Raw genomic sequence first — 24,507 nt, 5'->3', positions numbered from 1 at the left:
CAGGGGGTGCCAGCTCCACCAGCTGCTCCCTCTTACTTGCGGCAGAGGTAACAGATGACCTGTGGGGTGTGCAAGTAAACCTCTGCTTTACAGTGGTGCTTTGAATTGGTGGAACAGCAGCCCTGCTCCCTAAGCAGGCTGCAGGTTTTGATGCTGTTACCTGATTGCTGAGGAATGAGAAGCTGGTGAGACTTCAAATAGGTGGATGGGAGAAGAAAGGAAAGTGCCCAAATGGCAAATACCTGTCTTTCTGTCTATCTGTGCTTGAAATCTTGATAGCTGGGCTTAGGGAATAATATTTAACACAGCTGCTAACGGAGTGCAAACAGGCATTCCTCATAGTGCTCCTTCTGAGACAACAATTGTTGTCCCAAATCACAAATACTGGAGCTACAGCAGAGAAATAGAATCATTTAAATAGCTGAATCAATGTCTGAGCTGGGAGCAGGATCGTGCTTCTTCAAAGTCCTTTTTTGTTCTCTACCCTACAGCCCTCTGGGACTGTAAAGAGTAAAACACAGAGGTGTACCTGCAACAGCGTGCAGTTTCACTGATCGTTTCCAAAGCCATTGTGCCTGCAGCCCGTGAAAAGGAGGAGGAAGGAGGGAGGAAAAAAAATAAATAAAGGGAGAGTTTCCTTATAGCCATCCTAGCAATTACTTTGAGTCCCCGACTACCTGCCCAGCTGACAGCCTAAAGCCGTATCCCGCGGTTATTCATCCGAGGGGAGACATGGCAGCGTGATGCACAGACATATGGCTGCGGAGCGCACAGGGGCAGGCTATAACAACAACAACAACAAAACAAGGCTCCATCTGGGGCGTCCCAGCCCGCACCTGTGCCCGCCCCAGCCCGCCCGGTGCGCGCTGCTGCGCGGAGCGACCGCGCCCCGCGGAGAAGCTGCCCCTGCGGGCTCCGCGCCCGGCCCGGCTCAGGAAGCGCCGGTAGGGAAGCGGCGGGGGCGGCTGCCGGGGCCGGGCCGGGCTGGCAGCGCGGCGAGGGGCAGCGCGGCGGCGGGGGGGGGGCACGAAGCGGAACAATAGCGGGCGGAGGGGAGGGGGCCGGCGGCGGCGGGGCTCGGCACCCCGCCCCGGGCAGCCCAGCCCAGCCTAGCCTAGCGCAGCCTGCGGGCAGCGCAGCTCAGCCCAGTCCAGCCCCGGGGCAGCCGCCCCGCAGGCAGCGCGGAAGGGATGAGCCGGGCGGCGCTCGGCTGGGCTCGCTGCTAAACGCGCCTCCATCCCTCCCTCCTTTTTCTTTTCCCTCCCTCCCTCTTTTTCTCTCTGTCTCGGCTCTCCTCCTCCCTAACTCACTGGATATTACCAGCCGCCGGGCTCGCCGCCTCCTCTCCCCCAGCCATGAATCCCACCGAAGGGGCGGCGGAGGAAGGCGCTGTCCCCGACTCGGAGGTGGATGCTTTCTTCCGAACAGGTAGGGGAGCCGCGGGGGAGGAAGGGGCCAGGGCAGCGCCGGGCCCTGCCTCTGACGCGGGATGCGGGCTGGCGGCGGTGCGGGCACCGGCAGCTACGGAGCCTCGGGGGGTTGATGTGAAGGGGGTTCCCCGCCCTTCTTTTTGCTTTGTCCGCCGCAGATCTCTCGGCTCGGCTTGCCCGGGCCCTCTCCCGCCCCCGGGAGGATGCTGCTTCTGCGGAGCCGCCGCACGGGGCTGCCCTCCCACCGCTGGCCAGGGCGGGAGGGGACCGGCTGGACTCCCGCCTCCGGCAGGCACAAAAGCTCCGTGGGGATGCTCGAAGCGAGCCGCGTAACGGAGCCCCGGGGGAGGCTGCTGGCTGGGCTTAGCCCCGAGCAGTGGCAGCCACCCGGGAACCGGCCGGTTCGGGAACGCGGAGCCGGCTGTCTGCCCGGCACGGCTCGGATCCCTCCTGCCGCTCTCGGGTGGACGACCAGGGCGGGGGAGCCTCGGGCAGCGCTCGCCCGTTGCTCCTCGGGGATGCTGAGCTTGCCAAATGTTTCAAGGATATTAGAGAGTGCGTTCCGCCCTCCGCTTTCAGAGGATGCTGAAGTGGAGCAGAAGGGTCGCTGGGCTGCGGCGGAGCGGGGAGGGGGCCTTCGTTAGTGATGCAGCGATTAGTTAAATGCTCTGGGCGATGGGGATGTGCTGCATCACTCACCCGTGGTGTGGTAGTCCCCAGCTTTGAAACACGGATTTACACAGGATCAACATCTCTACTGAAACAACTTGTGGTCAGCACTCCCCCGACAGAATCAGAATCTCGAGAAAGTATTACAGGATTCTTGGCAGATTTTTAATTAAAAATTGTAAAGGATTAAGTGCTTGTTTCATAAGGGGATTGACCCTTGGGGGTGAAGGCTGACACTTATTGGCACAGCTGTTTGTCAAGACTTTGCTTTTCAGCTGTTTTCTTCCATCTACCTGCTCATTAGCTACAGAGTGATTTGAGAGCCAGTTAAAAAACAAAACAAAACAAAACCAACACCCGAATAATTGTGTAATCACCAAAACTTTAAAGTAGTTAAATCCGGAATGCTGCAGCAGCTCCCTGCACCCCATCTGTGTGAAAAACCTTTGATCTAGGGGATAGCTGTAACCAGGTCTGGCTGTGTGTATCTTGTGATCCACAAGCCATTAAGTCATAGGGTATTTGCCTGTTGATAGCTTACCTGATTACAAGCTCATTTCCCAACCCTCCACAATATCAGCATTTGTGGATAACTAAAGACTTGTTTTAAAAAACCAAAAAACACAACAAACAAAAGAAAAATTGCACTAATTTTCTTTTTAGAAACATGCTGCTTAAGGGTCTCCTCACCTTTTCTCCCCTTCTTCCTCCAAGTTAATTCATTTCCCTGTGACACTGCCTCCTCAGCGTAAGCATGTTAACAGAATTGAATTTGGAGAGAGCCAGGTCTGTCTAGCTTGTATGTAAAAAGCATTTCTGAAACGAGGAATAGGCACAGAGAATCTTGTGACGAGGCATTTCTTCCACTGCCTTCTCCACCAGCAATTTCACCTGTAGATCCACAGATATGCTGCTGCCTGCTTTGGTCTCTTGATTTTTCTGGAGGAAACAAAAACACAGAAATAGGGGTTTGGAGGGGATGCCAAATCCTTGTGCCAAAGCATGTATGGATAGACCATTCCTGTTGGTTGGCTCATCTAATTTGAAAAGCTTTGGTAAAAGGAGCTCACAGAATTCTTGTTTCTGTACTGCTAACATAGCATTTTGCATGCAAAAGGTGACGTGGCAAAATCTTAGTAACTCATTTGGGTTGTTAGCTGTTACAATGACCAGGCAACCCACTGAGAAATGGGGAGAAAGCAAATGATAGTAGGCGTGGCTCATGAAATTTAAATGTTGATTTTCTGCACTGTTTGTGTACTGTTTGCTTCTCGAGGCTGCACTGGAGCTGAGGTTGGTCTTGCTGGGTGGCAGAAGATCAGCCACTGAGGGGCTTCAGAGGGAAGCTGCAGACAGATGCTGCTGACTCTTCTGTTCCTCTTTTCCCCATCAGTGACTGAACAAGGACTGGGAGGGAGATGGAGTCTGGTTTGTCATAGCTGCAAAGGCTTGAATAAGCTCAGCAGTCTTTTTCACTCCGTGTGAGCTTTTTTCTTTTTCTTCTTGTGTGCTGACTTGTATTCTGGATTTGTCAAGCATAACCATGGTGTCTTTCGTGCCCTTAGTCATCCACAGCAAATAAAATATGAACCTATCTGGTTTAAAGAGCAGCTGTTTCACCAGCATAAACATACACTGGTATGCATAAACTCTTCTTGAATTCACTGCTAATACACGACAAAGCATGAACTCATTGCTCTCAGTGAAAAAATGGACTCCAATAGACTAATATCTCACTTGGAGGCTTTTAGCAAGCAGACAGTCTGTGCTGGAGCCAGGAGGATCAATTGCTGCTCGCTGGGACCAGCAGGGCTGCTGCTGGGAATGGCACCGTGCTTGAGTGTTGCACCAGCAGCACCCAGAACTGGACAGAGAGGTCCCTTAGTGATTCTAACAATTGAAACACCATGTCTCTGAACTGTATGTGGAACATAAAAGTGAGGGAATTAACACAGGATAATAAAGGCAGATCTGTTCTGGAGCGTATATGAGTGAGAGCTAGGAATGACTTCAGGAAAAGCATGGATTTAACACCTGTGTGGTTGATGCTGAAATGCAGTTAAGCATTCCTAGAGATGCAAAGGACTAGTCTAATTTTTACCATCACACATATGCAAAGTGCAGTTCTTTCAGAGAATTGCTCCCATGTAACTGGGATATGTTTCACCAGGCAGAGGGACCTTAAGGGCAGAAATGAGGATTGCAACCTCCAGCTCAGATTTCCAGGATAACAGAGGCTGCTGGATCAAAGCAGCAATTTCTGCACTGAGTCTATTGCTTCTGTTTGAGCTCATGTTTGAGTAAGAAACTAAATCTGTGCCTAGGTATATCTTATTAAGTTTCTTATGTCTATTTTGGTGACAGATAATGAAATATGAGCAAGTTCTCTAGAGCTCTCAGCTGTCTATATTAAATGCGACTGAGAATTTCACGTTGCACAGAACTGAATCCAAATACCTGTTGTTTCAAACATAAAGTAGGTCTCTTTGTATCTGTACAAATGGCAGACATTCTTTGGTTATAGACACAGGGGGAAAGCTTTGTCTTTGTGCCTAAGCTGCAGGAATTTCTGCAGTGTGGTTTGGAAGCAGAGGTCCAGCATATAAGAAAATCCTTTTCCAATATATTAAAGATTTATAGAGGTCATTGTCAGAACAAGTTAGCGAGCTACTGATTACTGAAGGGTTAATCATCAATATTTACTGTCTGCTACCAGTACCGTTTTCTAAATTACTTTTTCTGGCACTTAAGTATAACATTGATTACATCTGATGTGAAGATGCCCAATCTGTCATTGATACTTCCTGTGGGTGAGCTGAAAATTGATACTACTCCATCTCCTTTGACTGCAATGAATTATTCCATTTGCTTTCAGCCTTCCACCAGCCCGTTAGACTTCCAGCATTGTTCATTTGTGCACAAGTGACTGGCAACTCCGCTACTAAATAACTTAAAAATGATTGGCAGTGTCCAGGCTGTGTGATCAATAGATGTGCTTGAAGTGATATCTGCACAGAAGTATTCCTCGAGGTTGATGGAATCAAGTGTCTCCTCACAGAGCAGATGAACTGATGTGGTCTAGTTGTCATTGGGGTGAAGTGTTTGGGTGACGCATGGCTTCCTCACCTTGAGACTTTATAATTCATAAGGTCTGGTGATGCGTGTCGATAAAGGATGCTCTGGTGTAGAGTCAGGTTGTACTCACCATTTGGAAAGCTCCAATATTCTTGAAGGTGATGCTATTAATTAAAATCCCCACTGCTCTCTGGAGGCTCTGACCTCTCACCCTCACTGTCAGGAATATGAGGTTTGTTCCTTTCTTTCCTTATTTTCTCTCTCTCTTTTTTTTTTTTTCTTTGTGACTGATGTGGGCAAGAGGACAGTTGTGTCATTTCATGTGTGGACCCAGATCCTCCCAAATCCCTGTCAGTATGTTGGGTTGTATGGCTCTGCCCTGCTGCTCTGCGGGGCTCCTAGGGGAGCTCTGCTACCCTGGGAACTGGCAGGGATCTTGCATGTAGATGCTGCAAAGGAGATGTGGATGAGTCTATGGGTCCTGGCAGGATCAGCTACCGTCTTCCCCCCTGGCCCTGCAGGTTCTGATCACGAATGGAGCAGAATCTGCAACCTGGGAGGCCTTGTGACAAAAAGGGAAGGATTTCTGTTGTCTGATACTAGAAGGGAGCGATTTAAATCAGGGATTTAGTTCAGAAAAGGTGTTCAGAGGAGTGTTTCTTCACTCTTCCTTCCTCCTTGCTCAGGTATATGAACAAGGTATTGGGGTTGCCACCTGATAGTACTTTGTGATGTGCTGCTTGTGGCTGAGAGTGCATTGTGTTATAGTCCAGCAGGAAGATATTTGTTCTGTTTGATGTTAATTATTGAATGGAGTTGGAGGAAAAGGCTCATTATACCTCGCTTCTGTTCAGAGCTGGGAAATAGTGAGCCTCACAGCCCTTGATTCTCAAAGCAGGGTGAAGTAGTGCAAGTAAGACTGGAGCACAGACACCAGTAAAGTTCACAGGTGCTGCGAGTACATTTGATGTGGCACCTGCAGGTGTTATTGAGTGGGGGAGGGCCCACTGCTTTCACCTGACGTTAGGGCAAAGCTCCAAAAGAAGCAAAGTGCTATCCCAAAGTCTTTCTATCAAAGAGGAAAATGTAACTATTGCTGCTCCCCTCTGAGCCAACCCCCACGTTGTGTCAAGTCTCATAATAGGAGGCTGGGAAAACACGAGTGCTGAATTTGAAGAAACTTGGATTTATTTTATATATTTTTTGTGCATTCCCCCTCTTCAAGCACACCTCTCCGTGTTAAGAGCCCTCTGGGGACCCGTGCAGCCAGACAGGTGTTTTGGGCTTCTGGAAGGCTCAGGATGAAGTATTTTGTTGTTCCAGCTGCTGTGACCTTATGGTCCCTAGGAAGTTTGGTTATGGATGTAGAGCTGCTTTATTGCTCCGTGGCGACATGTGCCGTGCTGTACTCAGCGGTATTCTTAAGTACTTCATAGTTGCATCAAAGAAAATGCTTATGGAGTATTAGGCCTTATAAACCCATAGTGCTGTACGTTTTACGACTGAAACCTAAAGTAAGTCGTGAAACAACTTAGAGGTATTTGTGCTTTTGTTTGATTTGGATTGCTGTTCTGCTTTTATTATTTCTCTGGATAAACAACCCCTGTTTTATAGGCTTGTGTGGCACGTATGCCCTGTGTTTAACTGAAAGACCTGCGGCACTTGGGGAGTTTTGCATAGCAACCCTGGCAAGAATAACAGTGAGTATTATGATATATGTGTTGCAAAAGAAAGATGGGTATGAAGAGAGAAGGCAAACAGAAGTCCAATAGAATTATTTGATGGGAAAACCCTACAATGCAGAGGGCTGTAAAAGAAAAATCATAATATTGTGAATCTCTTTTTTCCACTCACGTCTTAGACAGACTGTGTTACTGTCACACAGATCCAGAGGACTTCAGAGGAATTGTTCGGGAATTTTCACTGATGTAGCCGGAAAACAGAAGTTGGCCCTGGCACTGCAGCAGCAGTCATAAATCTAGGTTCAAGTCAGTCACCTGTGCAAGATGTGGGTTGTAGCTTGTTGAAATAAGATTCACTGTGTTTTGGGTTTGAGGATGGAGTAATATTTCAGCAAAATATTTACGTTTTCATATTGTATTTCAGATCTGGTTCAGAATGAGCCTAGTGTTTGAAGTCAGGAGAAGGATTGTTCTCTGCTGTGAGTCATTGTAAAAGTTACGTGTGTGACTGCTGAGGAATAACATCAGTTTCAGTCACTTTTCATTTATTATATTTTGAATGATACACTTAAGAGTAAAACTGATATATTCAAATTGTGTATGTTCTATGCTGGAGTGTGAAATACCGTGTAAAAAATTGAAGGTTAAATAATTCCTGTTTCCTAATCAAAGGCTTAGGGGCTAATTCTGTTTCTGCTTTTAGATAGAAATGTTCATTTTTATTTGCTTACTTTCATTAACTGCTGCCTAGAATAAATTGTCTCACTGGTGTTCTTTCTCTCTTATCAACATTGTGTGGCTTTGTAGCTAAAACCTAGGACTGTCTTTAAATGTTACACAATACAGTGACTGAGGTACACGGGTATAATTTGTCATGTTCCCACTTCAGGGCAACAAATTGTCTCTAAGACTGAAAATGAAATTCCTTTTTGTAACCTTAACTATCTGAACCAGCACTGCAGTTTCACTGATGGAACAAAACTACCATAATTAGGCAGACTGTAGTTTTTAGTGTAAGGTCACATCATGCTTTGCTGAGAATAATAAGAGGAAATGATCTTCAATTTAAGATCTCAGTGACTGGCAGGCCAGCTGCTCTGGTCATTTCTGTAAGTGAAGTGGCCTTGGGAAAAAGGGTGAGTAAATGTTGTTTGGGAGAGAAATTAAATTAACCTTGTTGTGTAAATGGTACCCATGTAGACTTACTTGAGCTTTCAGGTTTTTTAAACTCTTCTTTGTGTGTGTAATAAGCTCTGCTGAAGTGGTAGAAGATATGCTTTATCTTCAAAATAAAAATCATTAAAAGGAAAGATTTCACTCAAAGATGTTGCTTGGTTCCTTGGTATTGTGGGCCTTCCTTTGAGAGATGAGTGCTGGGTAAGGCAGCAAAGACAGCATGTCCTGCTGCAGTGGGATATGAGGAGTGGGAGTTGGCTTTGGCTGGTTTATTACCTGAATTAGAATATATGCTGCAAAAAGAGCCTTCTGAAAGCTCCCTGATGATATTGGTGCTGCTGGCGTAGTTCCTGGCTTCCAGAGTGTACCTGGGTGCTCTCATTGCTACCAGCAGTCCGTGCTGGGAGCCAGTGGCTGATGGGGACAATGGTGTCTGCTTATCTGTCAGTCAGGACAATGGCCTGCTGCTGGGCTGCAGGGAGGAGAGCGGCCGCTTTGTGTGGCAGGGCAGGCATGGCAGATGGCTAATTGGACATGATAAACCACAGGGCAATGAGGAAGAAAAAGGAGGTCTGCAGGGATTATCAGCTTGTATCTCACATGGTTAAAAAAATAATACATATATATGTCTGTGTGTGTATATATATAATGTACATATGTATGCACATATTTTTAAAATGCTCTTTATTATCTTTAGTATTTTGATGTGAATATATAAGAAGAGGGACACTAACTAACTTCTTTGCCTTAGCTAAGATGAGGCATGCTTTATTAGCTGGGGGCAAATCATATTACTGTACAAGAAGGTGGGCAAACACACAGCCCCCAGAGACACTGGCATGGCACTTAGGAAAATTAGCTGTGCATGTTTTTCACTGATCTTTTAAGTTAATATCAAACTGTTGTTCCAAACAGCATCCAAGCTGAAAACAAAGCTTTGTGGTAGCGTTGTTCAAAAGGATGGAAAGAAACTCTGCGGTAGTTTGCCTGGTTGTGAATAAACTGCCAGTTTTGCATCATTGAAAAGTTGATTAATGACGACATAATTTATGTATTTAAATGTGTTATATTAGACTTAATAGAGAACATACTGTACAGCCAAATCCTGAGACACTTATTCTGACTAATTTTCACTTATTTTAAACAGCTTAATAAAAAATGGAATGGAAGACCTCAAGGTATGTGTCAGTCCCAGGTAGCTTTCATGTTAAATATCCTCTTGGCATGAGGTCTGTGGGGGCTATGGGAGCTGAAGGCTCATGCCTTCCTACACCCTAGTAGCAGCACAGATCCTCATCCCTTTGGATGTAAGTAATTCCTTTTTCTCACTCCTAATTTAATGGCAAGGAAACACACAACAGCTTTGGGACTAATTCCATATTTTTGGGTAATTTTTCTGTTGTTCATTAAGAGGTTTTAGGAAACAAAGCTGTAATGGGGTCATTGCTTTGGTGGCTGCTGTGGTGATCCACAGTCCTCACTGGCTTTAACACCCTGTTTTGTAAAATACCATCAAGTGCCTAGGATATTTCAGTATTTTACCATGTCTCGTAATACTAATGTTATGGCATATAACAGATACATTTAAATTGTAGTAAAAATAAATCTGCAAGAGGTTAAAAATAATAGCTAACAAGAAATATGCAGTACTCTGTGGTAGCAGATTTACTTTCTGTGGAAACGTCTGGACTGTGTTTCTCTTCCACTGTTTACTACTGTCTTTTCCCACAGGACAGGTTTAGTGGAAATTCCAGATGCAGAGTTTCAGTTGGTTGCTGCTGGCTTCAGCAGGCCCTTTAGGGCTGAACCTGTCAGTCTGTGCAGCTCCTGAGATTCCAGGGCCAGGAGACCACTGGAAGAATTGTAGTACTGAATCTTTCTATAGGGCTAATCTCTTTTGGGCCCTATAATATTGTCATCATGTTATGATCGTTCTCTACTGGTGTTTATTTCTGTTATTGTCTTGGTTGCTGATTAGTTCCTTCTGAAACGGATGCTACGTGAACAAAAAGATGGTCTCTGCCATGAAGTACTTACAATAGAAGCTGTGGAATAGATTGGGAATTCATTTAACCAAAGACTGTCTTTCACTTTGCTCTGCTTTTGAATGTGTCTGAAAGACAAGCCTGTGGCATCAGGGAATTTGACACTGGATGTGGAGCACAGGGAATGGCTGAGAGCAACATAATAGGGAGGGGGGAGAAATGAGAAAACTGTAGGGAAGCCTGAAGTACCTGGAAGAAAGCAACAAGGTTTTCCAGCTGAGTGCTTCAGAGCAGAGCTGGAAGGCACTTTGCTGGGAAAGCAGCCACAGCTTGCATCCTATGTGGAAGGGAAACGGTGATGTCAGTGTGGGGAAGGTCAGAAGCCAAAGGAAATCACAGAAATGAGACAATAAGAGCTTTGATTAGAGCTGGATGTAGCTCTCAGGATGGAAAGTCCAAGGTAGGATTTCTGATGTCAGAAAAATGCCATCAGATTCTGGCAGCGTGCATAGCTAAAGGAGGTAACAGGCCATGCCTGTGCATGTGCCATGCCCACAATAAGGAAGGTGGCCATATGAGCAACTGCACAGTACAGGAAAACCAGCATGGTTTTCTCCAGCAGGAGATTCCCCTCACCATCTAAGACACTTATTGTCACACTGCAGTCTTTCAGTTGTGATTGTACCCAATGCCTATCTTGCTTTGATGCTGCAGAGATTTGGCTATGAAGTAGAGACACTGAGCCCAAATCCTCTTGCTTCACGTTTAATGCCTCTTGTTCACAGAAAGATGTCATGAAGAGCCAGTCTCCTTGGATCTGACTGCCACTGCATTCACAGCAATTTAACTTTCCTGCTCTGCTTTTCTGTGCTGAAGCAGAGTTCAGGAGTGATGCTAATAGAGTCAGTCTGAGGCATTCAGATAAATTTAGTATGAAGGAGCCAGTCAGGCCTGCCGGGTGAATAGTAATGATCTTGTGAGCTTCAAGGACTCAGATCCATGGTGTGTGATCCTCTGGTTAGCAGCTTGCTCCAGTTCAGCTCAATACTGCTTGAAAGTTAGCTGGGGTGTGAAATAGGGCAGCTATCTCTCACAGGTTCCTGCTGCTCTGTTATCTGTCTGCTTCTGCAGGTTATTTATCAATTTCCTAAAGAAATAGTCCTTAACTATTTAACCAGGGGGCCTTGAGGAAGTTGCTGACACTGGTTTAAAACACCTCTGGTGCTAAAACTGAGCAGAGGAAAAACTTGATGGGTTAGATGGGTTCAGATCAATTAAAACTGATCTGCGTGGTAATGAAAATCTGTTACAGTGCTTCTCAGCTTACAAGTCCTTATCATGGGAAAAGATTTAAAAAACAGGGAAAAAAAACCTGCTTGTCTACATCGCTGAGCTGTGCAGTAAGGTGTAACTGGCGGCTTGGCCCTGGTTGCTGTGATTGGAATTGGTTTCAGTGCTTGATTCAGCTTCAGCTCCATTGCAGTGTTTTTGCGTGAGACTTCGCTGGTCACGTGCAGTAGTTCAAAACCAGAGGATGGTGGTTTCCCACTTAGGTGTTCAAATGACAGCTTCCCAATGCTTCTGTCTGGGAAGTCAAACAGTGCTGGAGATGTGCAGGATGACCAGCAGTTACATTGCCTGCCTGAGCTGTCCTCATCGCTCCTGGGTGTCATATAGCAGTAGAGATAACAGCACAGATAATAGAGATAATTGCACAGATTTAGTAAACAGATTTAGTAAAACATTTCAGAACACCTGTATAGTGACAGTGTTTGTGTAGAACGGTGAAGTCTTATCAAACCCATTTGTGAAAGAGGGATAATCAGGCACAAAGTGTAGTAAGTGGTTTTCTTGAAGTTATGTGGGCTTTGTGCACTTTCTTTTATGTGTGTAAACTCAACATTCTGCTCACGGAGCATATCCTGGCAACTCTGCTTGACTTTAATTTGCATTGTTGGGTCATAGGCCAGGAAAAGCACACCAATCCCTTTGTACCTCGGGATTGTCAAAAGTCACGGCTAAAGCGACAGTGACATCAGCTTGGTGTGCAAACACCCAGCTCTCCTTAAACCACTCAATGTGGGCACCTATATATGGATGCAGGTGACCTACTTCAGACAGGTTGTACGGTTTGCTCTTAGTCTTGGAAATGGGATTAACACACCTTTCCTGTGTCCACACTAGCCAGTCAAATGGTTTTAAGATATTTATTACACTGACTCTCTAAGTATACATAGTTCAGACCCACATCTGGTCCAGAAAATGGCCTGATGCCAGGAACAGCAGAGAAGCTGCAGTAATTTACACAGGTGGAAATTCTGACCTGTGTTCAGCTGACAGACTCAGGTGAGGATGCTACCAGAGGACTGGTAGCAGAGTAAGAAAATTTCTAATTTCATGCGTTAAGGCATTCAGATGATGTTTCTCATTGCCATGGTATCCAAATGCTTAAAAAAAAAAATGAGGCACTTGGGTGCAGGGTCCATTCTGCTTGCTGTTTGGTACAGTCCCTTGTGCTTTTTTCATGATGAGTGTGCTGCTGTGAAAGTTACATCTATTAAATGCTAAATGTAAGAGTGATTTAATGACTTGCTATTAAAAAGTTCCACCTACCTAAAAATGCTTTGCTTTCCAGCCAGGTTGGTAATATATTCCATATTTTACAGAGATTTCTTCTTGAAGTAAATGCTGTCAGGAACCATTCAAAGCTCTGATCCTGCTTTTTTTGGTCTTTTACGAGTGCCAGGTTCCCTTTTGCTACAGATCCAAGTGCTCTGCCCTGAGGTTTGTGCTGTGGACGTCTCCCATGGGTGCATTGGTTACTCGGGGGCACGGGGAGGTGCCTCCTGGCTGGTTCCACACAGCACACTTTAATGGAGCTATAAACATAGTATGCGATTTCCTTTCCTTGGTCTCATTTTTCCTTACACTTTTTCCTCTCAGTATACAGCCTAGTGAATGTGGAAGCTACATGCTGCTTTTCCAAATGGAGCAGTTTTTTAATGTGGAGTTTCTCAGAGTGGAATAAATACCTGTGGTCTTCTGAGGAACTCAGAAATGGACTGTAGTTACTACCTGGGTGAGGTGTGAATGAGAATTACAAAGAGATGTGAATAAGCACTACTCCAAAGAGTAAATTTCAGACTGGCAAGAAATGAAGTCATACTGCATATCCAAGGGGAATATATAGCAGAAAGGAAAACTTCCTCTTTGGAAGTTACCTTGGTATTTCTTATATTTAGGGAAAGAGACTGTGCAAGGTATGGCACAGACAGTAACTGTGGGTCTGTGGGTTGCAGGGATTGCTGGGGAAGCTCTCTCCTCCACAAGTAAATGCTGTTGCCCCTGCACTGCCCTCCCATCTGGAGTGCAGCTCTCATTTGTTTTACTTGCTGCAGCTCCCCAGCAAAAGCTTTCCTTTCATATATATCTGGAAGATAAAGGAAAGAGCATACCTGGCTCTGAAAGTCTCAAATCCAAATGAGTCTCTCTTGTTGAACTGAGCAAGAGTATTTTGGGGAGGGGTGAGAGTCCATCATCCCTTTCCCTCTTTTCCTGCTCCTGGGGTGCAGTGACCCCTGTGTGCACACAGAATAGCTGAATTTCAAATGGACAGGACAGAAATGTTATATAGATTAAAGTGAAAATCCTGGCAATAATAGGATAGCACAGAGGCAGATTTGGTGTGCCTAACTAGCAGGCACATGAAATGCACACATGAACAAAGCAGGACTAAGCTCCTTTTTTTTTTTTTTTTTTTTTGGTCTGCTGTGCAGTGATGCTAACAGCTGCAGCTAATGACTTCTAAAAGGCTCTCCTCTCCTGGCTCCCTTTTTTTTGCCCTTATAGTCTATGTATGTATTTTCTCTAGGATGAGAGCTATTCCAGGAACTGGATTAAAGCTTTTCCAGTCATTACTTTTCTTTTTGGTGCACGGACACCCTGCGAAGAGTAGCTCAGACAGCAGCCTGAAGCACTTAGGTTTCCGAGTTAGTCAACTGTAGCAATCTATTTTTAAAAGATTATTTTCATGAATTGGATTTTGTGTCCTGATTTGAACTGGTCTTGGGCACACACGTGTTGTGCTGAGCCCACAGGACTGTTCCTGCTGGCCATCTCACCACTCCAATCCTGGCTGCTTCCTGAACGGATCTGGCTCTGAGGCTCCATCTTTGCCTGGCTTGGTAGGGATAGCATATCAATCACTTATCAGGCAGTAACAAATTATTCTCTTCCTCTCCACTCTTCCTCCTGCTTCTTTGCTGTCTTGGTGGTGGAGGGAGTTTCAGGTCTGCTGCTGGAAAAAGCAAAACTGTTTGTAATATTCCAGTTTCTTGGCTGTCCTGTTTCCCTTCAAGTGGTGGGAGTCTGGAGTTGTGGCTGTTTCCTTTTATGAAATGCCATTACGTTTTTTATTTTGACTATCTGTAAAAAGTGATTTAAAACCCTGGATGGTTAAAGAGTTTGTGCAGAGATTTATATAAGTTTCGCCCTTTATTCTGCCACTGACTTACAGATGTAGGTAAGACCTTAAAACAAAACCACGTATCTCTATTCCACCAAATGATGATGAACAATCTTGTTTTGGAAAGCCACAAGCTGTTGTAACATTGGTTCCTTACATCTAGTCTGGACTCATCCTTGTGCACTTTCTCTTAACATCAGAAGATGGAGGAGCTCTATAAAAGCACTCTGGTGGGCAATTGGCCCTGGCTTTATCTTGTCACAGGAGGCATTCAGCATGTAGGAGTAAATATAAGCCTCTTGAAACTGTCTCAGTATGTCTGTTGTGTAATTCTACACAATATTTCCACTGTGCTGAAGTAATTCGAGTTTATTCTCCTTCCACAAACAAATGGGAAAGCTGCAATGTATTGCTGTGGATTAGGTAGTGTTAATGTTCAGAGAAGCGGGTTTTTTTTTGTTTGTGTCAGTGTCACACTTTTACATACAGATAAATAAATAAATATGTTAATTGGAAAGCTGAAGGTTTGTCATTGGAGCATTTATCATACAATAGTGTCCTGCAGAGACTCTGCAAATGGATATTTAGATGGAAGCTTTCAGGATTCCTTCAGTGTAGATGTTGCTGGATCTGTCATTGGCACATACAGGTGTAAACCCCAAAGATACACCTAGATATTGAAACTGCATTTTGTTTGAAGTTAAAATGAAGTTCTACAGTTTTGAAGCAATTGGAGCAACTAAGGAGCATCCCCTTTAACTCAAGCAATTTTTGGAAAGGAGGCCTTTTTTCCTAATGTCCTGACTAGATAACTATACTGTATGGGATAACTGTATTCCTCTAAGTATATGCTTTGGGATAACTATATCAATTTATTACTTTTTCTGCATTATACCTTCTAACACTGCTGTTCATCAATAAGTATTTGCTGAATTTGCTTGTCTAAACTGATGCATGTTAGTGCTGAGAGGTAGTTCATTCTTGTGATTCTTCCATAGGACTTCAAGATGAAGATGCTTGTTCTTAGCATCTCCAGTGACTCTGCATCACTGGAGCACTTCCCCTACGAAGACAGGCTGAGGGAGCTGGGCTTGTTCAGCCTGGAGTAAAGAAGGCTGCGGGGTGACCTCATTGCAGCCTTTCAGTACCTAAAGGGAGCCTATAAACAGGAGAGGAATCAACTCTTTGAAAGGGTAGATAACTGCAGGACAAGGGGAAATAGTTTTAAGTTGAGGAAGGGGTGATTTAGGTTGGATGTCAGGGGGAAGTTCTCTACAGAGAGAGTGGTGAGGTACTGGAACAGGCTGCCCAGAGAGGTTGTGGATGCCCCATCCCTGGAGGTGTTCAAGGCCAGATTGGATGGGGCCCTGGGCAGCCTGGTCTAGTATTAAATGGGGAGGTTGGTGGCCCTGCGTGTGTCAGGGGGGTTGGAGATTCATGATCCTTGAGGTCCCTTCCAACCCCTGGCCATTCTGTGATTCTTGCTTTAGGCAAAGTAAAACTTCTACAGCCTCTGAAAGCTCTGTGTCAAGGGTAGCATGTGCAGACGCTGTGTTCAGGCATCCTGCTGCCAAAGCAGTCTGGGAACACACAGGCTTGCCTGCATCACGCTGCAGCCTGGATGCCTAGGGGAAGCCTTCTTATATCCCGAGCTTTTCCTGTCCTGGCTCCCACGTGTCACAATTCATTGTTTAAGATGGCAAAGCACGTTGTAGTCCTGCGGAGTGAGAGGGAGTGTAAAATGATGTTATTGTCATTAAAGAAATTTATAAGCTGTAAAACACCATGTGTTGGCCAGGCAGAGTTTTTCTATTTCCACTTGCTTGATAAGAGGCTTAAAGGGTACACCTGTTGTGTGCGAAGAAAGGGAAAGGCAGACTCTGGTTTTCTTTAATATCCCAAATCAATGGGCGCTTGTTCTGATACTGACTGGGCCCAAGCTGTAGCAAACCAGTCTTCCCCATATTTCAGCTTTCTTCTCCTTGTTGGTGTGCAGCGCTCATACAGAGTAAATTATGGCACACCAACTTTTCTGTTGGGGCTCTTGAGATTCTACATCCGTAACTTTTCTGAGGCTCTCTCTCAGGCATAGTCTGGTTTTCTTTATCTGCTGGGGCAGCTCTGTTGGTATTTCTAATGGCGCTACATGCAGTCAGCAACATTTCATAATAAAGTGGAATGCATCCTGGAGTTGTATTTACAAGTGGGAATGTTGTGTTGTGATGAAAATGCCTTGGCAGTAAGCTTGTGATAAAAGAATGAGCGTTGCATGTCTGTGAGATGAAATGGTTGTGCCTTTATGAGTAGGAACCATAATTTGAATCAAGGATTCTTACGTGAAAGACTGCCGTCTTTTATTAGGTTTTCTATTCTATGCATCTTGTATTTTTTATGTCAGAAGTGTAGGTTCTTCAGTTTTTCTTGTTCTTAAATATCGGTTATCCCCTTGCTGTGATAACTGAGTCATTGCAGAAAGAGAATTTTTGCATTGGAGTAATCCTAGAAGAAAAGATTGCTTTTGTGAAAAGCAAAGCCTATGGTCCTGTTGTTTGTGCTCCTCTTGTTGTCATTAAAGCTATCTGTGTTAGCCTGTGAGCAGCCCACATCATCACCAGTTTCTCCTGCTGCTGGCACCTGCAGTGAGACCATAATCCTGTGATTGTCATCACAGTGCCTTCTCATATAATGTGATTTTACAAATCTAACACTATGCTTTCTCTGCAGGAACAACAGCAACAGGATAGGACATGAATAGCAATACTAGCAGGAGAAAGCAAGAGTCCTGTTGTCTGATAGTGCTGGACAAACAGCCAGCCAATTTTCACCTTGTGGTATCAAGGTTGTGGATAAGTTTAGTGGATAATGCAGAATTCTGAGATGGGCATCCTAATTCTGCTGTGGCCTGCTGGGTGACATTAGGCAATTAGCATCACTCCATGCCTCAGTTTCCCTGTGAGAATTGGGTAATTGGCTGTGGATGAAAAGCACTAAACAATAATAACACTTAAAGCAATGCATACAATGGTTATTAACACAGAACACTGTCATCATCTCCACTTTATAAATGTGAGGAACTGAGGCAGAAAATGCTTTGCCGAAAGCTATTGATGGAGGCAGGGCAAGAGTCCTCATTAGACCTCTGGAGCTGGCAGCTGCCTGGGCTCCACACTGCTCTGCACTCTGCCTGCCTCGCAGGGCTGGTTAAATGCAGGGGACCTGGGGTGTGGGACAGGCATAGGCTCGCTCTTGTCAGTGCTCCAGCTGAATTGAGTTGGGAAAGTAATCAACAAAAGGTTGGCTTTTTTTTTTTTTTTTTTTTTTGTCTAGGAAAAATGGTTTTGAGCCCTCCAGTTGTAATGAGAATATGTTAACAGTACAAAATATATGGGACAGCTTTGTCCTAATTAGTTTTCCATTGAAATTAACAGCCCTTGAGTTCAATAGGAATGCATTTAGGCTGACAGAGTGTCATTGAAAAATTCTCAGCACTTTTTGCCCTATGGTTTTGAATATGAGCTGAAGCTTGAACATCATGGAACCTCTCTTGGGCAGAGCTTTACTCTTCATTTCAAATGTTTTCCTTTTTTTAAAGCCAACTTCTTTGTGTAAATTGAATCCATGTTATTTTAGGATGTATATTTAGTATCCAACCAGTTTGTTTTTTTTTCTTCGAAGCTCTTGGACAGCAAATCCATTAAGAAATCTCACTGTTGCCAAACTAGTTTAAGATATTTGGAACTTCAATTACCTGCTGAACTTTTAAAAAGTAATTTTGTAATGAAAGCAGTGAATGCATTCTGTAGTGTTTAAGGATTGCTTACAGAGATAAAATGGTTTTGGCTGCATGTCAGATAAATGCTTTTATTCTGAAGTATATGCTCAACAATTTTTTTTTTTTTTTCCCCTTGAATGGATGTGAGGAGTCTAATCCTTCAAAATATCCCCAGACAAATTCAGGATTACTGGTTCCTTTATTCTTAAATTAAAACTATCACGTAGCACTTTGCACCTAAAGGTGATCTTTCATCTCTGGATCTGGAAGAATTTTACAAAGCCAAATGTATTCAGCCTAACCAAACTTCTGTGAAACAAGGAAATATCGTTACCCGTTTTATGGTGATGTTACCCAGCAGGAAGATATAATCTGGATCACACATCAATCCTAGCAGAGAGTTCTGGAGTAAGATGGTGTCAGGTGTGCCCAGGTGAAAAGCTTGGGGAAAAGATCATCAGTCTCACTACCTGTGACAGATGTGATCCTGGACATGGGTCTGACTTCATTTTGCAGGGAAAATGAGTTCAAAACTGAGTTCATTTTGAGTTCAAAACTGTTCCCTCACACTGTGACTTGCAGATTGTGATTGCGTGGGTCCCTTAGTGATCTGTGCCTAACTAGCCTGGAAGGGGCTCTGATATGCAAGGGGTCAGTGCAGTGGGAGAGAAGAAACCAGACTTCTTTGGTACCTTACAGATAACAGATAGCATCTCACAGCAGCACAGCTTCAGTCACCTCTTGAGCTATAGCTAAGCATGCATTTGTTTCAGTTGCTCCAGCTCCAGAAGGATGAATCTTAAAATGGAAGAATACCAGAAGAGCTGCAAAGCTTCTCTTCCATAAGCAAAATGTTATCTGTGCATGGCTGTGTAGTATTAACAACCCAAACCTATTTACCCTGAAATGAATAATTTGGTTTGAAAATGAAAGCCGTTAGCACTAGCATCTTTTCTTCTTGTACTAATGGAATGAAAGCTGAGTGGTGTTTCCCATGAATCATACTTTTTACAGTACATAGTTCATCTGTGACAACCTCATATGCCATTTTTCCCCAAACAGTATCTACAGCTGGGGCCAGATGTGCTGCTTGGCTTGCAGCTAAGCCAAGTTCAAAGGCTTTGAGTCCGAGCCAGGCCAGAGTGCCTGGGCCCTATCCCCACTGCTGCGGGGTCGGTGTCTACAGACGCAGCCACACGTGCAGTCCTTCTCTAACCCAAATCAGTCAGAATGATCTGGGTTAAAGAAAGCCCTCCATGCTTTTAAATAGTAAGCCAACCTGGATCATTTTGACACAACCGGGTTAGGGAGCGCCTGCCTGCAGATGAAGAGACAGATTGGTGCGGGGGGAGAGGGTGTGGGAATGCAGCTTTGTTGCAGCCAGAGCTGGCCTTGAACAAGGGTGAGCAACTTCACCTCTGGGTGAGCTCAGCGCCTGCCCAGGTTTGGACAATACAGGAAATAATGAAATACTCAAAAGGCTAGAAATGAAGCTGATTTTTCCCAGACTTGGTGTTGACTTACCAGTTTGCAGTCTGATGCTGTGTATAATACATGAGATTGTAGGTTCTTGCCCAACTAGGTAGTGGCTGCTTTTTCCCCTACAGACAATTTAGAGCAACTTCAAGGTTTTCCCAAACTGCACTTGCTTCCAGTGACCATAAGGGACCTTGTTAGGCATTATTTTCTGGCTAACAGAAGAATTTTCCAGGTGTTTATGAGCTAGTAACACATGTGGTCTTGACATAAGACATGCCCTGTGTGTTTTCACAGCCCTCTAAACATGCTGATAAGGGGCAGATACAATTAGGCTTTCTGCAGAATCTGAATGTAAGCACTCAAGATTTAAGTGCACAGCTGATAGTCTAAAATTCCCTGTAAAGCTACCATGGGCAAGTTTGTAAATGTTTCTGTGTGCCACCAGTCTTGGCAGGGATCGCATTATCTTCTGCTGTGCTGAGATTTGATTACTCTGATTTAACATTGATGTGCATGGGAACAAGTTAGGCCCACAGAGAGCATGGATACATCCTTCTCCCTCAGGGAACTGTAGGCAGTGGCCACACATGTCATGTCCGTGCTCCACAATAAGGTTTCATTGGGCATCTGTGTGCTCCCTGAAAGTTGCTGCCCACCTTTGCCCCGAATAGTTGCACCTGGTGCATGTTGCAGGTGTGTTGGTGATGGTGCGTGACAGCTTCATGTTGTTTAGCTCTGAAGCTGATGACAACCAGAGAAGTGACTTTCCCATGTGGGTGTTTATTTCCAAATGCATTCACACTGTGGCTCAGTGTTTCCCTGGCTGAGGCAAAGATTCGACCTCTCTCTTCTTTCAGTTCACTTCACAGTACTTGTAATGAACAGACCTAGATGTTGCAGCATGTTTTTCTGGGTCACTGACTGCATTATATGCTTGTCCTTCACAGAAGAAATACAATGTCTTTCATCTCAGCCCATCAGCTTGTTTGTGTTGCTTTTAATTTTGTTGTAGCCATTTAAACCCAGTGATTTTGTCAATAAGCATTATTTATATGGGGAGAAATAAATTGATTCATTCTTGAAACATGCTCCCTTGTGCACACAGACCCATGGTTGTACTACAACACTACAGCCCGTCCTGTCCAAGGGTGCTGAACTTATCTGTGCACACCTGTGGGGTCGTGCACACCTGTGGATATGGGATGTGGGGATCCTGCACCAGGGTTCATGTGCTTGTGTGGCTGAATGGTGCTGGAGCAGAATCGTCCAGCTTCAGCTGCCTGCATTTGGCAAATCCCCAATTTCTCCTGCCTTCTCAGTGTGTGCTCACAGACCTGGTGCTCCTACTTGGTGTGTGTTTTTATGCAGAGTCAATCTATACACAGTCTACAGGCTGTCTTCAGCATTTTGAAAACCTCTGTGCATGAATGATTTATTTGCACTTCTGGAAACAAGCTTGATAGACACAAAAAACACTGGAAAAGCTGCAACCCAGATGCTTTTTCCTATGATTTGATTGTGTTTTATGGGAATACTTGGCATTCGGAGCACTGCCTCATCTCCTTCAAATTGTGTACCTGCCCAGAGGCCAGGACTTGTGGTTTAAGCTGGAACTGGCTACCTTCAACCTTAAACATTGCTTTTCTGCAACAACTGTCTTTTATTTGTAGAATTTCAGTCCAATTTCATGGTATTCATGCTGTTTCACTTACCAATTCTTACGCTTATTTTCATGCTATCTTTGCATCCTAGTGCTGTGATGGTCTCTTCGTCAGCTCATCCTGAACATTTTGGTGGTAGCAGGAAAAGCATCCATGTATGTTGATGGCTTCAGGAAAACCTCTTCAGCATTCTTAAAAAAAAAGAAAGAAAAATGGATGATTTTATGAATCTGGTCAAAAACGAAGTGCTGAAAAGTTTTTTTTGAATATTCTCCAGAAGGTTGGAATAGGAATTTAGTGGATGAGTGGTTTATATTCTCTGAGAAAAAAAAGTAAGCTTTTTTTCTTTTTGAGGACTAGTTATGTTCTCTGTTTGGTTATTTTGCTGAGTCATAAGCTTTATTTCTTAGAAAGAAGAAAGTTTTGTTGGACGTGTCTTGGTAGGCCTCCTCCTCCAATAAGTTGGTTAAGTATCTCCTATAAAACCATTCTGCATTCATCACCAGTGAATTTATCAAGACCTTAATACTTAAGTTCCAAACAAGGCTGATATGTATTAAAAAACAAACAAGCAAGCCTGTGAGCTGTCTGTTCCAGAGTTAATGGAGCTATCACCTCTCTTAGTGCCGCAGTGATTGATGTGCTCTCTGATGGAGTTGCTGCTTCTCTCTCACTCCTACTTGTCTGCATGTTAATGCCTTCACTTGTTGAATAATGATGCACTTTAATACAGATTTGTCTTATTTTTGTTTGAGTGCTGACAGGCCAGAGTTATGTCTGTGTCTTTCTGAAGCATGCTGTATGCTCCTGGTCACCTGGAGCAAATCAAGGGGAAGACCTTTACCTGCAGGCTAATATTGTCCTTCTTCTGGGAACACCATGCAGTGAAGCCCATTAATTTGCTGTATTCCAGGGACTCTGCACCTTTGGCACTGGGTGCATATAGGGCTTGTATGTCTGCTTGGGGCTGCCTGCAGCAGTTTCCCCAGGCAGCCCACCACCTAGTGTGTGGGCAGATAGCCTCCCTGATGCAACGAGCCTTCTGTTTGTCCTTCTGTGTCTCTAACAGTTATTTTATGGTAGAAGCAGCTCAGCACGATATTACATTTACAAGCCCGCAGTTATATCATTTGTAATAATAAATATTTTAAAAGGCAAGGGCAATGTAGACACACTAGGCTAGGTTTAAAAGTTGAAGCAGCAAAGGCACGTGGGGAACTGATACCCTAAATAGCATATGCAAAGGGTAAAGATTTGCCAGTGTGGGAGAAAGGGGCCTTTGGGGACATACGCCACCAGTGAATATAGGGTAGTTTCAGGAACTGTAGAAAGCTCAAACATATTTGGATCTACTGCTGCCTCTATGAGTGCAGTATGTGAGCAGTATATATGAATGTCGCTAACAATAGCTAATTCCCTGAACCTTTTTGTGCATGTTTTCTCTGTTTTTTAATTTGAGTGTCTGACTCTTTGAGAGTCAAAAGGGTCCTGGGCTTAGTGTTGGGAATCAGTAATTAAAGAAAAAAAAAAAAAAAAGGAAAGAAAACAGAAAAAAGCCTGCCCCCATTGAAAAATATTATATATTATGTATATAATATGAATGGGGGAAGCAGCATCTTACCACATAGCTGCAGCCCATTTTCTAGCTATTTGCTGGTCATGGGGGACAGAGGCTGCAGTTTGCAAACTGTTCCTTCCTCTTCTGCACTATTTATTCACAAAACTGTGCAAAGTGCCACTAGCCATTGAGACACTTTGGGATTTATGTCCCTTGCTTTGTTTCACAAAGGGGTATGGATCTTTTATCCCTTCATCAAGCTACTCCAGAGAGCTTTAGTATTGTAAATATGCCGGCACGTGGTTCAGCTGCCATATTCCTGCTGCTTGAGCAGAAGTTTATGGCGAGGAAAGACAGATACATGTGGAGTTGGGTTATGAGACTGACAGATTTGCTGTCATGTTTCATTGTAGTTTAGGTGAGATAAAGCTGTTTGTTGTTTTTTTAAAATTTTTTTGTAGATTGCAAAACTTCAGCAGAAATAAAGAAAATTTAACAAGTAAATAGAGCCTAATTTTCCTATGGGTGTGAATTTGAAATGTTTTCCCCGGTGATTACAAACGATTAAAAAAAAATAAAGCTCATCTAAATGAGAGGAAGGAGACAAGGCAGCGATTAGCACAACCTCTAGGGACAGCATCCCAGCTCTCCTGTGGGAAACCGTGAGCAGTGCTCATCTGCAGTGGGGTTACTGCAACTTTATTTAAATGATTTTCACATGTGCGTTTGTTGTCTTCCCTTCAGCAGCTGTCAAAATGGGGCTAGTCCATGTTGTAGCATCTCTTGGTTTTGGTTAGTATTTACATACTGAGGCTGTAGGTGTGACTGTTCACACCAGAAATTCTTGCCTTAAGCAAACCAGGGAGTAAAATGAAGTCGAGAGTTGTTCTGCTCTTCTGTACCTTGCACAGTAGGTCTGCATGCCCATAATTTGTCTGCTGAACGTAATTTAGGATGTCTAAAAGGATTTTTCCTGTAAATCTGGGAGAATTTTTGTCTCTAAGGTAAAATGTGAAGAATTAAAGGAAAAAAAAAAGTCCATTCATTATGTAATTTTGTCTCCCTCTTATTGTATTTCTTTAGTAAAATATCATCCATGTGACACTTGGATATTACAGTGAATCTGTGTTTAAAAACCTTACGAGTGACTCCAAAATTTATTACTTCCTTTGTGGAAAATATGTTTTCAGAGATTTAGTGAGCTTTTTTTTCTTTTTTTCCTCTCCACTATGGTCACTTCTCCTTCTCCAGTTTACTGTCCAGCTCTAGAAAAAGAAATGAATCTAGGAAAGCTAGTACTCTGCTACTGGTTTGGGTGTCATTCAGACTTGCTCCTATTTGGATAGCTCCAGCTTTTTAACTGATCTTTTGGACTACTTCTTGTTTTCAAAACAGATTATGTTACACTCCTCGGTGCTTCTTGTGTGTTTTTGGAATTCAGACAGCTGTACACAAAGTCCTGGTTTGGGCAGCATGATGCAAAAGCAAAGCAGATACCACCCTTGTCCTTGGAGGGTGTTAAGTTCTTTACAATTAGAGTGGTGAGGTGCTGGAA

At 44.0% G+C, this 24,507-nt stretch overlaps 1 protein-coding gene across 10 annotated transcripts in view; it reads left to right on the top strand.

The window, feature by feature from the left end:
- The first annotated feature begins 1,121 nt into the window (after positions 1-1,121).
- KALRN (kalirin RhoGEF kinase) overlaps positions 1,122-24,507 on the top strand; it is a 447,706-nt gene continuing 424,320 nt past the window's right edge. For 6 of the 10 annotated variants that reach the window (XM_031590658.2, XM_090143646.1, XM_090143648.1 and 3 more), the window contains exon 1: positions 1,122-1,428. In XM_031590658.2, coding sequence (XP_031446518.2) covers positions 1,356-1,428 — 73 coding nt within the window. In that variant the 5' untranslated portion in view covers positions 1,122-1,355. The remainder of the gene's footprint in view (positions 1,429-24,507) is intronic. The other 4 variants (XM_090143650.1, XM_090143649.1, XM_090143651.1 and 1 more) reach the window with 3 other exon arrangements.

The sequence above is a fragment of the Phasianus colchicus genome, chromosome 7 (genome assembly GCF_987193195.1).
Source record: "Phasianus colchicus chromosome 7, bPhaCol1.hap1.1, whole genome shotgun sequence".
In the NCBI taxonomy this organism is placed as follows: Eukaryota; Metazoa; Chordata; class Aves; order Galliformes; family Phasianidae; genus Phasianus; species Phasianus colchicus.
Note: the sequence above shows the minus strand (reverse complement) of the source record. Positions and strands in the feature narration are given on the sequence as shown.